Here is a 17,981-nt window from a genome sequence, read left to right as displayed (position 1 = left end):
CGAAAGTAGATTCTCGATTGAAAAAACATTTGGTAACCAGAAAAAGGTTAGGAACACGTTTGGTAATCAGGGAGAGCTTGAGTCCTGGTCTAAAACCAGGGAGACATTGACAACACGTTGTTCCAGGTTTAAATGAGAAGATATAAAGGAAAACTATTAGTAGGAAACCATCATAAGATCTTGCTGCTCGAATGGTATCAGATTAAAATGAAAATTTTGAGTGAGACAGCAGCAGACTCTGTGTTTCTGAGTACTGTACTCTGTGTTTTGAGACAGCAGCAGACTCAGAGAGATGCAACGCTCCATCTGCTTTAAAGCAGCAGCATCTGCAAGGAACAGGCTGCAGATACTAGTACACATGATAGCGGTATTTTGCAACACATAAACTAATAAACATTTGAAGAGTGAACATTAAAGTAGCACCCGAAAGCTAGTAACGCATGCATGCAACATCAGCTGCAGCACGCACGATACGCTAGCACTCGCAACACGCACGTACATACACCGCTGCAAATGGTTTCATTACTTTTGTAACTAAAGAAGTAACAAGGCTCAAAAAAAGTCGAATTCAACTTCTAAACAACTTTATGATAAATTATTGTCAGTTTCGTATTCATTTCAACCAAATATTATCATTATTATTATACGAAGCATTTATCGTGGCGTCTGGTTCAAACGAACTTCAAGAGAACGTCACACATAAGATTAATAGCAAACGAAATAAAATACTTAAAAAATTTTTTTAAAAAAACACGTTTTTCTTTTGGACTAAAAAGTAGAAAATAAATTATGGCTTGCCCCAAAAAACGTGTGTCGGGCAGATTTATGATTAAAGCGAAAAGCACACAACACACGAATTTTGGAAATTTGATGGTGAACGTACAGCCCGACCCACGTAACAAACAAACAAACAAACAAACAAACGCGAAGCTAAGCTAAGAAAAACGTGTTAAAAAAAGACACAAGAAAGGACAGGAACGGATAAAATGATTTAAATGGGGATAATCCGATACTATTACAAATTCGCAGGCAATATTCGTAATTGTGCGAGCTGCGGCCGAATAATAATCAGTTAACGGGAAATTTTAAGCCAAAGTTCCAACTCCGGACGTTCGAGGTCAGGAAATCGAAGTGGTCAATAATTCCCAGCTGCACTTTTTTCTGCACGACCGCCGCTGAAACAATTGCTCGACTTCGGAAGCCGATGACGAAGCGGCCGTTCAACGCTGCAAAGTTGGTGGCTCTGGTGTGACTCAGCGGGCCAGTGGCACCGCTAACAATGCCAGTGGCACTGCACTCTTTGCAGAGCCAGTGGCACTCTTTACAGAGTCAGTGACACTCTTTACAGTCAGTGACACTCTTTACGGAGTCAGTGGCACTCTTTACAGAGTCAGTTGCACTCTTTACAGTCAGTGGCATTCTTTACAGAGTCAGTGGCACTCTTTACAGAGTCAGTGGCACTCTTTACAGTCAGTGACACTCTTTACAGAGTCAGTGACACTCTTTAAAGAGTCAGTGGTACTCTTTACAGTCAGCGGCACTCTTTACAGAGTCAGTGACACTCTTTACAGTCAGTGGCACTCTTTACAGTCAGTGGCATTCTTTACAGTCAGTGGCACTCTTTACAGAGTCACTGGCACTCTTTGTATAGGCAGTGGCACTCATCAGAGACAGTGGCACTCTTTACAGTCAGTGGCACTTTTTGTAGAGGCAGTGACACTCATCAGAGACAGTGACACTCTTTACAGAATCAGTGGCACTCTTTACAGAGTTAGTGGCACTCTTTGTAGAGGCAGTGGCACTCATCAGACAGTGACACTCTTTACAGAGTCAGTGGTACTCTTTACTGAGTCAGTGGCACTCTTTACAGGGTCAGTGGCAGTTTTTGTAGAGGCAGTGGCACTCATCAGAGCCAGTGACACTCTTTACAGAGTCAGTGGCACTCTTTACTGAGTCAGTGGTACTCTTTACAGGGTCAGTGGCACTCTTTGTAGAGGCAGTGGCACTCATCAGAGCCAGTGGCACTCTTTACAGAGTCAGTGGCACTCTTTGTATAGCATATGGCACCATTCGCAGCACCGGCAGCATCGATCGTAATGCCAGTAGCACTGAGCACTGTCCTTGTAATTAGGGATAACTTAAGGGCTATTATATTATATCAAAAGACAGGCAAAATTTGATGGATTTCAAGGAATCACCAATAGAAAATCTGTTCTATAGTTTAATCAATTAACATCATCATACTCAATTCTATTGAAAAAAAAAAACACATACATACGAGCATAAATTCAACAGGATGAACTGAAGGCTATCACGCGATAACGAACAGAATTATCCTTTTTGAAATTATGATTTAGGAGATACATAAATTCTAGGATCCAGGCGTATAAAAAAGCCTACAACAACGTGAAAAATTGTTTTGAAAACGCCAATAGGCAGTATTAGAAAAGAGCAAATTACTTGATGAAGAGCTGGATGACATCACGGCGCAACGACGTATTAAAGTAATCATTCGAAATAATCATTATTTCCTTAAAAATACAACGCAATGACCTTATTGATTATTTAAATGTTATTATTCGATGGAACATTAGATTACGTCACGATACGAGAAGACATTCATACGCAATAGGTCTTTAAACGAAGCATTACAAAGTATCAAGGCCAATACTTTCAAAAAAAGTTAAGAGATCGTAAGTTCATCCGCCAATCATAGACAAGAAAATAGAGCGTAAGTACGGTACTTAAGTTCACTTAGCGAGTTTTAAAAGTATAGCCCCAGAAGGGTAGGCAGCATTCACGGCAAATAGTAAGTCTACGTATATAGGAGCAATGACAGCCTTACAACGACGTTGACTCGTTGATATTTGACGATTTTTTAATTTCGATTGGTAAATTAATCCTGTACAAATTTGTCGTAGAAGAACTTCCACTGAACAGTTATGATTATTATAACCGAAGATGTTATAATAATAATAATAAAACCACAAGCCGGGTACCTCATAAGGTGAAGAAGTCTTATCGTGGCATTGATTATTGGGATCAGTTATTACATTGGGAAAATGAGCTATGATGAATACAGATAATATATAATGAATATAGAGAACTATGATAAATACAGATAGTCAGATACTATAGAATATACTGAGCTATGAGGCAATAAATATGAATATATAATGAATATAGAGATCTATGATAAATACAGAGTACTATAATATGAATATAGTGAACTATGATGCATACAGATACTATAATAGAATATAGTGAACTATGATGTATACAGATGCTATAATAGAATATAGTGAACTATGATGCATACAGATACTATAATAGAATATAGTGAACTATGATGTATACAGATGCTATAATATGAATATAGTGAACTATGATGCATACAGACACTATAATATGAATATAGTGAACTATGATGTATAAGGTGTCAACTGGCTTGCACGTTTCATCATACGTATATTAATTAATTATTATATTAATTATTAACAATAATTACTAATCTGAGGCTCAGAAAAACGAATGTGTCATGTTGTCCAAATCGTGACGCACTTTCTCACCCACAGCACGAGCAGGCGCTTTTTCACTACTCACTACTATTTTACTACGCTTTTCACTACTCACTACTTTTTTACTACGCTTTTCACTACTCACTACTTTTTTACTACGCTTTTCACTACTCACTACTTTTTTACTACGCTTTTCACTACTCACTACTTTTTCACTACGCTTTTTTTTCACTACAGCGCTTTTTCACGGCACTAAGCTAGGTCAGGATGATCAACGAACACGCAAAAAGTGCGTGATTATTTGGACAAAGTCCGACTCAGGTCTCTGAGTGTAACGCAGGAGAAAGAAATGAGTCACCTCTCCAAACCATCATTTAAATAATTCATTATTTAAACGAATTTGAATAATTATTCATTTAAATGGATTTGAATAATTATTCATTTAAATGAATTTGAATAATTCACATCACATTTGACAATAAACACGAGGTAAAACCAATTATAATTCTAATTATTCTTATAGCACAGGCTTTGATATGCAGCAAGCTGTCTCACCTCGAAGGTATTTACAAGCAACTTCCGTAATTTCAAGTCTTAAAATAAATAAAAGATGGCAAACGTTTAGATTTGTTTGGAGAAAAAATGGTTTTCTTTCAACTCCTACATGAACTTTCTTCTATACGTTGCACTATAGAGATTTTACGAGACCGAAAATTCACATTAGACAGATCAAAAATTCACATTCTATGTGTACGAGACCGAAAATTCACATTAGACAGACCAAAAATTCACAATTCTATGTGTTTTTAACACAGAATTGTCATCCTATTAAACTCTTGATAAGATACTTTGAGGATAATTAGAAATTAGTCGCACAACTGTTAGTCACACAACTTCGGACTGTGACAGTTGTGTTAGTCACACAACTTCGGACCGATTGAAGCGAAAAAAGGATTCGCAAAAATACATTCGAGACGAATTGCAACAAATGCTGAGTTAGAGTGAATGACTGAAAACAATAAAAAACGAAACAAAAGCATAAAATTTTCCGGATAGTACGAGAAAATGAAGTTTGACTCGGAATAAAAGGGCGTATCAGTGCTACGTACGCTCTCTGCTGCGGGTAATAAAGTAAATCACAATTTAGTCAATTAGATCGAGTTGTTTTTCAGCGTACGTGAGAGCAAAAATAAGGGTTAATCAATGAAGCTGATAGGGGACTTTGAAATAATTAAGCTAATTGGTTACTTCTAGTTAATTAAGCTGATTGGTTACTTTGGCTATTGGTGTAACGAAATCGCCGCTTCTAAATGATTAACTAAAAACCGAGACTCGCTGATTAAGAAATTATTTCATTATTTACTATCAATTATTTACTTACACTTGAGAAATGGGACGGAATATATATATAGAATATATATATGTATAACTTATATTTAATATAAATAGAATATAAAATGCGATAAAAAATGAGTGTGATAAGATATAGGTAGGTAATATAAATAACTTGAAATTAAAGTTAAGAAGAATTTTTTTTTTAATTTTGATGACAAATGTTACGCAGGTTGAAAATTATGAATGAAAGGTGTACAATATTGTTCATAAACAATAAGAAAACGTTCTTTATAGCCCCTACAACATAGGTTGAATTTTTCATAAAAGAACGATGTTCCCGAAGAAAGAAACCAGATTATTCTGAAATATTTTGAAAAGAAACGTCTGAAATAAACTAAACAAATTATATATAAAGCAAAATTTTGGCTATTATATATAACTAACAACGGCAGAATAAAAGACGTTGGGAAACTGAGGAAAATTCGAAAGTAATTGGTGTCAAATTATTAGGAAAATTGGAAGACTTAATTGAAGAGTGTATATATTATATATATATATACACCACCTCATTATATAAATATTATAAAATAGCGAAAATGTGTGCAAGTAAACCGCATAGAAATTAACATAAATGGATGTAAAAAATATGAAATTGGACAAAATCTAATAGACTGACGAGGAATCCATTTCAAAATGATGACTGGAAGACGGAAGGAACTGTTCCTTTTCTTCATCGGTCTGAAATAGGCGCTAACGAGACGGAAACTGCCCTCAGCTTTTACTTCGAAATTCCATAAAACTTGCGAAAGTTGACAATTTTCATATAAATTTTATATTCACAATTCGGACATTTTTTTCGTCAAGTTTATGATTTTTAATATTTTTGGATGGATTAAAGTTAAAGGTGGTATTTTAAATTTAAACGAGTTAAATATGCATCGTTGGGACTTAGACACGCACAACCTCCTTGGCCGACCGTCGCACACACACTGAAGCGCCTGAGGCGTGGTGAGGGTGATGGTGAGGGTAGGGTGATGGTGAGGAGTGAGGGTAGGGTCATGGTGAAGAGAGTGAGGGTAGGGTGATGGTGAAGAGAGTGAGGGTAGGGTGATGGTGAAGAGAGTGATGGTAGCAAAATTCTTAAGATAGTGAGGTAAATGATAGCAATAATATACCTATATACGTACAGGTTATAGTGTGAGAGTAGTGGTGAAGTATGGGCAATCAATAATGAAGGAACTCATTAATGGTGAGAAGTTAAGTCCCCTTCTTAAGTCTCATTCTTAAGTCCCCTTCTCAAGTCCCCTTCTCAAGTCTCCTTCTTAAGTCTCCTTCTTAAGTCCCCTTCTCAAGTCCCCTTCTCAAGTCCCCTTCTCAAGTCCCTTCTCAAGTCCCTTCTCAAGTCCCCTTCTCAAGTCCCCTTCTCAAGTCCCCTCCTTAAGTCCCCTCCTTAGGTCTCCTTCTTAAGTCTCCTTCTTAAGTCTCCTTCTTAAGTCCCCTTCTTAAGTCCCCTCCTTAGGTCTCCTTCTTAAGTCTCCTTCTTAAGTCCCCTTCTTAAGTCCCCTTCTTCAGTCCCCTGCTTATTTTCCCTTGCTAATGAATATTTCCCTTTCTAAGGGTACAACAATACTGGGCAAGTTGATGTAACGCATTCACCATGCCCACCATTACCTTCACCATTACCCTAACTCCCTCATCAAAACCCTCACTTTATAACTCATTCCGCCACCATTTATATCATTTTTCCTGTTTTTTCCACATTATTCTTATTCACTGCGGCATCAGACTAAGAAGGGGACTTAAGAAGGGGACTTAAGAATGGGACTTAAGAAGGGGAATCAAGAAGGGAACAGAAGGGGACTTAAGAAGGGGAATCAAGAAGGGAACAGAGGGGGACTTAAGAAGGGAACTTGAGAAGGGGACTTAAGAAGGGGACTTAAGTATGGGACTTAAGAATGGGACTTGAGAAGGGGACTTAAGAATGGAACTCAAGAAGGGAACTTAAGAAGGGGACTCAAGACTTAAGAATGGGACTTAAGAATGGGACTTAAGAAGGGGACTTAAGAAGGAGACTTAAGAAGGAGACCTAAGAAGGGGACCTAAGAAGGGGACCTAAGAAGGGAACTTAAGAAGGGGACTTAAGAAGGGGACTTAAGAAGGGGACTTAAGAAGGGGACTTAAAAAGGGGACTTAAGAAGGGGACTTAAGAAGGGGACTTCTAAGAAGGGAACTTAAGAAGGGGACTTAAGAAGGGGACTTAAGAAGGGGACTTAAGAAGGGGACTTAAGAAGGGGACTTAAGAAGGGGACTTAAGAAGGGGACTTAAAAAGGGGACTTAAGTAGGGGACTTAAGAAGGGGACATAAGAAGGGGACTTAAGAAGGGGGACTTAAGAAGGGAACAGAAGGGGACTTAAGAAGGGGACTTAAGAAGGGGACTTAAGAAAGGGACTTAAGAAGGGGACTTAAGAAGGGGACTTAAGAAGGGGATTTGAGAAGGGGACTTGAGAAGGGGACTTAAGAATGGGACTTAAGAAGGGGACTTAAGAATGGGACTTAAGAATTGGACTTAGGAAGGGGACTCAAGATTGAGACTTAAGGAGGGGAATTAAAAACAGGGATTTAAGTATTAAACTAAAGAAGAGGACTTGATTTCTTAGCTAAGGAGACTTGGTCTCCTATGAGGGGTTCTATCCTAGCCGCTTCCCACACAGGATGGTTAGAAACAGTTGCTAATGCAATGGAGAATGAAGGCAATGTTGTGGGGAGTGATGGCAATATAATGAGAATGAAGATAATGTTGTGGGGAGTGATGGCAATATAATGAGAATGAAGATAATGTTGTGGGGAGTGATGGGAATATAATGAGAATGATGGCAATGTTGTGGGGAGTGATGGCAATATAATGAGAATGATGGCAATGTTGTGGGGAGTGATGGCAATATAATGAGAATGAAGATAATGTTGTGAGAAATGATGGCAATATAATGAGAATGAAGATAATGTTGTGGGGAGTGATGGGAATATAATGGTAATGAAGATAATGTTGTGGGGAGTGATAGCTATTTAATGGTAATGAAGATAATGTTGTTAGGAGTGAGGAAAATGTCATAGAAATGAAGGCAATGTTGATTGTTGGAAGTGTACAAATTATCTAAAATTTGTCTTCATGGTGCCTAAAATGGTGTAATAATTCATAACATTCACTGATATGGATTCATATACTCTTATAATACCTAAAGAGGAGCATGCATTGTAAGGGCATTACAAAATACTGTATGAAGAAAAAAATACTCCATTACTGTAATCAGTAATGGAGAGATTTGCTGTGCAATGACATATTTGAACTCCATCATGGGTTTTAACTTGTAATATTAATGACTACCTATATTTTTTTCATTACAGAATATAACATGTTTTAGAGAATAAGCTAAGGACTTGTGTTAATTTCTTTTATGTTTTGAGGTTCTAAAATTACATGGATATACACATCTATAAAAAAACAGCCATCAAGAGATTGTGTCCAAAAAATGTGGGTTATTTATCTGAGGAACAGTAACTGTCAAGTTCTCAAGTTTATACAGTAAGCTTAAAGTTTTTCTTTATTGCAGCATGTTAAGCCTCATCAGTCATCACTGTAGCCAAAAATCAAATTGCCAAGCTTGATTTTTCATGAAACATTGCATCTTCAAAGTCAAGTAACATGGTTGAATTTGAAATATTTTAAAAACTGTAATGTTTTGTTGGCAATTTTATAGGGTTTAATAACCTTAGAAGAAATCTTGTGACATCAAAACTGTAAAGGAAGTCTCTAGTCCTGACTTCTAGAGTACTGTAAACAACACTGAAGGCCATTCAGGATATACAGCACTAAACTTGCTGCTTGTAACTGATAGCAGTATCAATATAAGGTACATTACAGGTCTAAACTTAAATTGGTAGAGTTTGTTAACACATGAAAATTTGCTTATTGATTTTAATGAAGTTGCTTACAGCTATATTCAATCATGTTCATAAAATAGGCAATTTTTTATAAGCAATTGTATATGGTATATATAATGGTACATGAAGAGAACATGTTATAGACCTAATAAAGATATATACAATTAAATCTGTAGATGTAATGAATGCTCATGCTGAATGTAGAGTTGCATTAGTTAAAGAATACAGTAAGGTATTAATTAATTAAGGATCATAATGCCTCCTTCATCAATCTGCATGTGTCAATATCAAATGTGCTTTACCATTAGCAAACAAACTATGTCCAAGTCTAAAGCTTTGAAATAATAATAAATAAATAACAATAGCAGTTTCAGCGTTTATTAGGCCGTAGGCCTGTCACCAATTCTTAACATTGCAGAACATCCACAGCTTGTTGCGGGCTTGAACTCGCAACTCACTGCTTCAATTTTGCTTTGCTTTACCGCCTGGCCTCCTTGCCGATTCTGACCAGAAACTGGAGCACAGAGCTGGGATCAAACCTGCGCCTCTCTGCTCCAACCTGGTACTCTAAACTTTAACCACTAGGCCACCCTAGTGGTTAAAGGTTTAACCACTTTAACCACCAAAAATATTTGAGTTGGTCTCAGCTCAAAGCACTAGTCTAATTCCAGTCCATCACTGCAGTACTGGAGTTACTTGATTAACCATATTTCAAATTTTGACCTCCATCATGGATGATCAAGCTATACGGTACTGCAAATGTTGAAATCATTGGCGATATTTTTTCTGCAGTATTTTCATAAAAAAAGAAACAAATTTTAAGAGTGAGACATTAAAAATTGGGAAAAATTTCTTCATAACATATGAAAACCACCCAACTACATATACCTATACCTATATATATATATTAATCTTGATTTTTTCTATTGCAGAATTGTGTAGTTAACTTCAATAGAAAATATTATTGGTATTCAAAGAATTTGTTCAGGTGTAAATAAATTAATAGATGATTAAGTTAAGCACTGGTTTTAGACACATAAAAACTAATTCCGGCACAGCTTGGAATTAGACACACAGCTCATTCCTAGCTGTGTCCAAAAATCAAAATTTTCTTAATTAAAAACTCAATAGCTCTTAGTTAAAAGCTTAATTAAAAAATTACAATTCCTTAATCAAGCTTGTTCCAAGCTGTGTCATATTCTAATACAGCTCACACAGGGTGTTGGAATTCTAACACAGAGCGCCAGAATTACAAATTAATAGAGTTTGAAGTGCTGCCAGAATTAGTCTCCTAATATGCCTAATTTAGTCACACAGTCACAGAGCATCGGAATTCAGGGATTTTGTAGGTTTGAATTATAAAGGCTTTTAGGTAAATAAATATGGCACCAGTTTGTGACGTTTCATTGTTGCTGGTGCGTAGTGTGGTGTTTTGAGAGTGACGTAAACCAATCAGAACTCAAGTTGCGCATAAAGTGATATTTTTATAGCCATTCATTTCTTGCTACGTCCTTAATGTGTTGGAATATACCGCATTCACCCCAGCTTGCAGATCTTGAAAAACAATGAAAAATTCCTTAAAGAGTATTTATATGGTTTTGTAATCATTCATTAATTTTTCAGATCAATTTTTCAAAGAATTTTTCTAGATTTAGGATATTTCCCAAGAAATTCCCAATCTTGGAGACTTGGTCAGGGTGTAGCACAGTACGGTAGCATAATGCCTAATTCTTAAGTAATTGGCAATTAATTATGTCAGGGTTGTCACACTCACCCCAGCACTAATATGTCTAATTATATGTTGCCAGCTTTCAATAGAAACAATCCATTTTCAAAGCAAAACTGAAAAGCAAGTTTCTAGCACAAATAGGAAAATTGGGGAGAACCCAAACCTGTTAACAGTGATCTGTACAAGATAACAGTGCCCTGGCCCCTGTGCCCGCCCATCATAGGTAGTAGTTTATTTTATTTAACATAGTGGAAACTGGCAAACCAGGGCTTTTTCAGACTCAGTTCATTTCAATTTCCTCATTTACTCAAGATTTAAACCAATTTCTTAAGCATGATAAACTGATAATGCTGGTATCCAAGATACTTTACTGATCTACCAATAGGACTCAAATCTCAAAAATGAACTTGAGGGAGAGTCTAAAAAACTATCTGCTGTGCCACTTACAAACCAGAGAATTTTTAGAATCAGTTCATACTCAATACCCTTATCTACTCAATATTTAAATCATTTTTATTTATTTATGATAATGCACATGCAGTACCTAGGCTAATCCAAGATACTCACTAGTCTATTTATAGTTATAGGCTAGCCTCACGACTCACGTCACGGCCCCTCACCTATAGCCTATAGGACTCAAAAATGAACTTGAAGAAGGCTTGAGGAAGGGCAACAAAAAATGTTCTCCTTTGCCAGTGCCTCTAACTAGGCTCTATCAATGAATTCCTGCCAATGTTAGCTATTCCATCTTGCACGTTTACACACAGACACACGCATTAAAAAGAACGTATGATGCATAAATTTAAAACGACTGAAATAAATATGCACATTCACATACAAAGATACAAGAACAATTGAACTCGCATCAAAATTTGGACTGACGTGATGTATTGGGCGTTTCTTGAATTGTGTGTGCCTTTGTAAACGTGCAAGGTGCAACGTGCAAGATAGGTCACTACAGGTGAATTACAATTAGAATATAGTCATCAAGATATATAGATACCCGATACAGAATATAAAGAAAAAAATGTAATCACCTATTTTTAGATAGTCATCTGCAGATAATACACAGTCATCAAGACTGTAAGCTGCACCAGATAAATAAAGCCGCACATCATCATGGGCAGATGTACGTGCCATTTAAATCGCGGGGAGTTATGCCTTATGCCTACTGTTATGGCAGTAATACCGACAGCCATTCCTTAAAAATCATAGAAGTAAACTGATATGTATATAACTTTATTAGTTTTTTATGCGAAATATGATAATTAATTCTATTCTCATATTAGAGAGTATTTGCATTCGATTAGTATATGATATTTCTGGTATTCTTGAGTTACTTTCGATAAAATTTGTCATGCTGATTGCGTGTCCTTCTCTGTGGCCTTCCCTGTCAACTTTAGTGTGTCAAACCGTATACGCTAGGTTGAATGGAAAGGCTGCTCGGTGGGTGGTGAACAACCCAGTCCTTATAAAAAACGGATCCGAAGAAGAAGAAGGCTGCTCAGTGCTCGGATGATATTCAAGATATTTTTTTGGAGTCTTCAATTTTTATTGTTGTGATTAAAACATTTCTATGAGAGATCATATGCTGAGTAAGCTGCAGGGATGGATGGAACTGAAACAAATAGCTTGTTGTGTGACGACTACACTACTGCGAACGAAATTTTTACTAAACGCAATGTCTGCAATGAATCTAATAATAACAAGACTGGTGTAGCAGTGAGACTTCACATGCGTAAAATAGCATTAGTGACCGTCTCCCTTCCACTCGGAGCTTTCATTTTTTGTATTTATTTTTCTGTTCGTTATAACTTTGATGTGTCAACAGCTACCCACTGTGGAGTAAGTTTTATATTTTTGTTTGCACTCCTAATTTATTCCCATCAGTTTATCAATTGAGTAATTTGTGAATTTATTAAAGTGAAATTAAATTGCATGATGCTTTATTATCAGAATTAAAAAATATTACAATGGGAAAATAAAGAAACAATTAGTTTAATTAGTTTCAGCTGCAATTTTTGAAAAATCTTCCTAAAATTTTAGATGGGCTCTTTGTGAGGCCTGAGCTCTGTGAGACTTTTTCAGTTTGTCTTTCAGACTTTTGAGGCAAGATTGTAAAATTCCTATATATTATAAATTTGCAAAAAATCTTGTTGGTCAAACTCAAACATGACTAGGGTAAACGCGGTATATTCCGACACATTAAGGACGCATCGAGAAATGAAAAACTATAAAAAAAACCGTATGCGTTATGCAAGTTCTTTTGCCTTCACATGACTCTCAAAACACTTCACTACGCGTCAGCAACTCAGCTATTAGGCTTTTAATTAAGCAAATTTCAATTTTTGTACAAAGCTTTGAATGATCTGTGTGTGTCCAATTCAAGTTGTGTTGGAATTAGTTTTCATGTGTCTAAATCCAACATCTCAACTTAATCATCTATTAATTTATTTACGACTTGAAATCAGCAAATACAAGTATACTTAAAGGATTCCTAATATATTCACAGTCCACAGACGTATTTAAAAGTCTCAAACTATAATATTCTTCCTATACAAACAGTTATTCACTATTTGGTAGAGCCATGTCAACTGTCAAATTTGACACATTTTTCAATGATCTCACTGGGTAGCGTGCATTGTATCTCTTTGGATCTCAATATTTTCCCGCTAGATGGCCAAGACCTAGTGTTTGGCAGTAGTTCGACGCGCAAATGTATGAGGCCACCATTTCAACCATCAATGAACGCATGGAACTAAAATAAAGCTTAATATAAAGGAAAAACTAAAGAGGTGACGGAATTACCCACGATGTCGGAATATACCGGGTTTACCCTACCAATTTATCATCAATGCCACTAAATGCACTAATGTTGCCAACTTGCACTGTGCCATGCAGCCACAGCAATTAGGTTGCCAGCCTTGAGCCTAAAATAGGGTAAATGCGGTATATTTTGACATTGTGGGTAATTCCAACAGACTGACACTTCTCAACTTTTTTCCTTTATATTAAGTTTTTTCTTAGTTCCATGCATTCGTTGATGGTTGAAATAGTGACGTCATACTTTTGCGCGCCAAGCGGCGTCATACTATTGCCAAAACACTAGGTTTGGGCTGTTTGGCGGGAAAATGTCGAGATGTAAAGAGAGACAGTGCACGTCACCCAGTGAGAACATCACAAAATATGTCAAAGTAGATAGTTGACCTTGCTCTACCAAGTACCAAATAGTAATAAACTGTTTGTGTAGAAAGAATATTATGGTTTGAGACTTTTAAATACGTCTGTGAGTATATTAGAAATCCTTTAAGTATACTTGTATTTGCTGATTTCAAGTGGTAAAAAAATTAATTGATGATTAAGTTAAGAGACGGTTTTAGACGCATAAAAACTAATTCTGACACCGCTAGGATTTAGACACACACAGCTCGTTCCAAGCTGTGTGCAAAAATTAAAATTTTCTTAATTAAAAGCTTAATAGCTCTTGATTAAAAGCCAAATTAAGTAGTGTTCAATATTCAATAGTGTTCTAATTCCAAGCTGTCGTATTCCAATACAACACAAGGGTGTCGGCATTACAAATTAGTAGAGTTTGAAGCGCGGCCGGAATTAATCTCACGAAATGCCAAATTTAGTCATACACAGTGTCAGAATATATGGATTTGGTAGGTTTGTATTCTAAAGGCTTTTAAATAAATATGGCAACATTTTGTGACGTTTCATTGTTGGTGCGTAGTGCAGTGTTTTGAGAGTGAAGTAAAGCAAACAGAACTTGAGTTGCTCGTACGGTGTATTTTTTATAGCCATTCATATTTTGCTACTTCCCTAAAGTGTCAGAATACAGTGTATACTGCGTTTACCCTAGAAACATTTGAATTGCTCTGCTCTAATCATTCTGAAAAATTTATAAGAAGCCTAACTGTGAAAAAAGTACCCATGCTTTTTGTCCATGACAAAATATTTTTCATTATGTACACAAAAATTGCACTATTTTTCAACTATTGCCCATAAATTCTTAAATTTGCCTGCATTATTTGAATTCTGCCTGATAATTGGTGCTCTAATGAAACAAACATCCTAACTCTGAAACAATTTTCAAGTTGAATGATGAAACTGTCCTTTGGACAAGAGACTTTCTTGTTGCTATTCATAACAAAGAATTTAGATCCCCATGAGCCTGACTGGGAAACTGAACAGAAGCTGCTCATGAATTGTACAAAATTGCTCATGGATCTGGCAAATTTTACCTCTTCCTATGGCATTAATTTAGTAGGGAATTAGAAAAATTGCTTTTTGTTATCTGTAATTTTCAAAAATCACCTGCAAATAATGGTTTTTACCCATGATTTTGGGAAACTTCTACCCAATATTCAAAATTGACCCATTAGCAGAAAAGTTTGATAAAATTACTACTACTATTAAATGATTTAGAATTATTTATTATAGGTAGAATAAAATGTAAACCATTTTGATCATTTTCAAGGGAAGATTATTTGTAAATTACTAAGGAAAAAAATAACTGAGCTTGTCTCCTTTACAAATTTCAAAAAGTGTGAAATCAAAAGTTGATGAAATTGAATAGTTGCTTAGAATTAATCTATTATAGCTGTTTAAAATTGAAATTTTTTCTATAATTTATATAATGAAATTTATTCATGTTTGCAGGTGACCAATTACTTGCCATCCATCTCTAGTGCTATTGGGGAGTTTGTACCTCAACGCTACATTTGGCGGACAGCTGTGGCTCTTCATTCAGCTCCACGATTCCTTGCAGCTTATCTCTATGTTGCCTTCATGAACAGAATACTTCCCAAGCATCCTGTATATCAGGTCAGACTCTTATAATGCTTGAATTTATGTGCCTTTATTCACTGCACATAACAGCATATGATATATAGTGTTTTTGTAGAATTTTATTACATTTTTGGATGCCTGTTGTTCAATGTTAAATTTTATATGCAGTTTATAATAGTGTTATTACAGATACAGGACTTGTGAATGTAAACTGGAAAAGTTCTAAGATTATAAGAGTTCTTCAGTTCCTAATAAATGAATGTCATCCTGTTGAAACAACATGGTTGCTGAAAGGAATGTAGTTGTCTTATTCAATTTGGGTCATGTAATTAATAATATAGAGTTAATACTCTATAAAAATGCTTTAATAAAGTACATTGATGATTATACCAAACTTTCTAATAATAATTTTTTAAATATAAAAGCATTTTCAAAAGTTGTCTCAAAACTTGAACTCTCTCAATATCATCATCCACAGGTGTTGCAGAAGATCTATACATGCCTGAATTTGGTTGAAGTTTCTTCTCTTCTTGGTTTGTCATTTGTATCATCTAGAGAGAACTATGAGCTGCATAAATTGTTCTTCATTATGTTCATGGTTTGCTCTGAGCTGTACATGCTGCTGACATGTCTACTTCTGAAAGACAACACCCGTCAGTTTGTGTCTCTGCTCGAGCACAGAGCATTCTCTATCAAGGTAAGCTTGTGGAAACTTAACCATCAATAAAATTTAAATTATCATTTATACTCTTCAACATATGCTAATTTTTATCATGGATTGTACAAAGGAATTATTTTGTATCTCATCTGCTTCTTTGAACTAAAACCGCATTACTTTCTAATCTCCTTATTGTGTTCATGAGGAAAATAATTTATTTGTCTAATTACATTTTTTGTTTGTGCAGAAACAACTGATGTTTGCCAACATATTTTGCTTCATGGTGGCACTTTATTTTTACCATCGCCACAACACCTACTGCGAGCCCGGCATGTACACGGCATTTGCTTTTCTTGAGTACCTCATTGTGCTCACAAACATGGGCTTCCACATGGCTGCATACTATGACTTCTATCATTATCAACTTACTGTTGCTGAATATAAAATGCCCCATCCTAATACTTGAGCTCTATCATATAACATACGAGGATAATGTTATATCCTTAATTATTCTGCCAGCTTCATTAAATACTTTTTCTTGAGCTAATAACATGGCATAATGTCTTAAGAAACAGTGATTTTTAACAGTTTTTTCTGATAAAAAATGCTTTTACAACACTTCTCTTTAACTTCAATTCTTGTTGTTTGTTTGTTTGTCTGTCTGTCTGTCTGTCTGTTTGCTACAAATCTTATAATCAATATTTAACACACTTCTACCTGTCCAATCTATCTGAAATTTGGCACACTTGCATAAAGTTGAAGACAATGCATGAATCGATTGACAGAATAAATTATTTTAAAAATGATTTTTTTTTTCAATATTAAAAAAAAAAAAATAAAAAGAATTTTGTCAGCTACAAATCTCATTATCGATATCTGACACACTTCTACCTGTCCAATCGTTCTGAACTGAAACTTTGCACACTTGTGTAAAGTTGGATACAATGCATAAATCAATTGACAGAATAAATCATTTTATAAATTAAAAAAATTTTTTCATTGTTAAAAAAATTGAAAAATAATTTCGTCTGCTACAAATCTTATAATTCATATTATAAGACCAGTCCAATCGATCTGAAATTTTGCACAACTGCATAAAGTCACTAAGTCAGAGAAAATGCCTGAATCAGTTGACAGAATAAATAATTTTGATAATTTGCTAAATTATGATATATTGAAAAAATTGTGAAAAATATTTTTCTTTATTATTTGAAAATAAAATTAGAAATTCATTGTACATGTGTTACTTCCAAGACACTGGATTGTTCAGAAGTGTTGTCTTTAAAAAGAAATTTTTAAACTCATATTATTTAGGTTCTCAACTGCATGGAAGTGACATAATGTACTAAAAATAATGAACAAGATATATTCTATTTTATTAGCATTATCTAAGTTATTCTTTTTTTTCTGCTCTTTGTTAAAAAGATTCAAGATTAGAAATTATATTCGACTATTTAAATTTTATTTATGTTGCATCCACTTCAAATATGCCAGAATTTCAAAAGGTTGTTTAGTGGTTGTTAAACTTTTTTATCTATAGATCTGGGTAATTTGGTACCATGTTACTCAGTGATATTGTTAGCTAAATGCAAAAAAAAAAAAAAATCAAAATAGAATAAAGGAAAAATAATTTCATGCCTATGTATATTAAATTTTCAGTTGTATCCTGGAATGACATTCAGTGCTGGCTATCAGCCTAATTTTTGATGAGATAAACTCAGATTTTAAACTGCATTATCAAATTCACCCATACACACAGCAATGGAGTGTTACAGTTGATTTAATACCAAGTTTATCATTCCACCAGTCCTCGGGTTTCTTCATGCTGTGAAGTTAATGAGCTATTAAAGAATCAACTTTATTGCATCCATAATCAATTTTCATCTTTATTATTACAGTTTATTGGTAACAACAACTTTATGCCAGTCTCCCACATATCTGTGATAAAATGAGTTAGTTCATCGATTGCTGCTCCAAGCCCTGTTCTTCAGGCAAATGTCCCTTTCT

General features: G+C 35.2%; 1 protein-coding gene across 1 annotated transcript; it reads left to right on the top strand.

Moving 5' to 3' along the window:
- The first annotated feature begins 11,958 nt into the window (after window positions 1-11,958).
- LOC108676442 (post-GPI attachment to proteins factor 2) lies at window positions 11,959-16,599 on the top strand. Its single transcript, XM_018164512.2, has 4 exons — window positions 11,959-12,367; window positions 15,188-15,352; window positions 15,795-16,013; window positions 16,222-16,599. The coding sequence occupies exons 1-4, from the start codon at window positions 12,131-12,133 to the stop codon at window positions 16,438-16,440; spliced, it is 840 nt and encodes a 279-aa protein (XP_018020001.1). The 5' UTR covers window positions 11,959-12,130; the 3' UTR covers window positions 16,441-16,599.
- Window positions 16,600-17,981: the final 1,382 nt, after the last annotated feature.

This window comes from Hyalella azteca, unplaced genomic scaffold, assembly GCF_000764305.2.
Source record: "Hyalella azteca isolate HAZT.00-mixed unplaced genomic scaffold, Hazt_2.0.2 contig9217, whole genome shotgun sequence".
Classification (NCBI taxonomy): Eukaryota; Metazoa; Arthropoda; class Malacostraca; order Amphipoda; family Hyalellidae; genus Hyalella; species Hyalella azteca.
Note: the sequence above shows the minus strand (reverse complement) of the source record. Positions and strands in the feature narration are given on the sequence as shown.

Coding starts and splice junctions, on each gene's coding strand:
- LOC108676442 (XM_018164512.2), top strand. CDS start 12,131: ATGGATGGAACTGAAACAAATAGCTTGTTGTGTGACGACTACACTACT. Junction 15,353..15,794: donor CCAAGCATCCTGTATATCAG/GTCAGACTCTTA, acceptor CATCATCCACAG/GTGTTGCAGAAGATCTATAC. Junction 16,014..16,221: donor ACAGAGCATTCTCTATCAAG/GTAAGCTTGTGG, acceptor TTGTTTGTGCAG/AAACAACTGATGTTTGCCAA.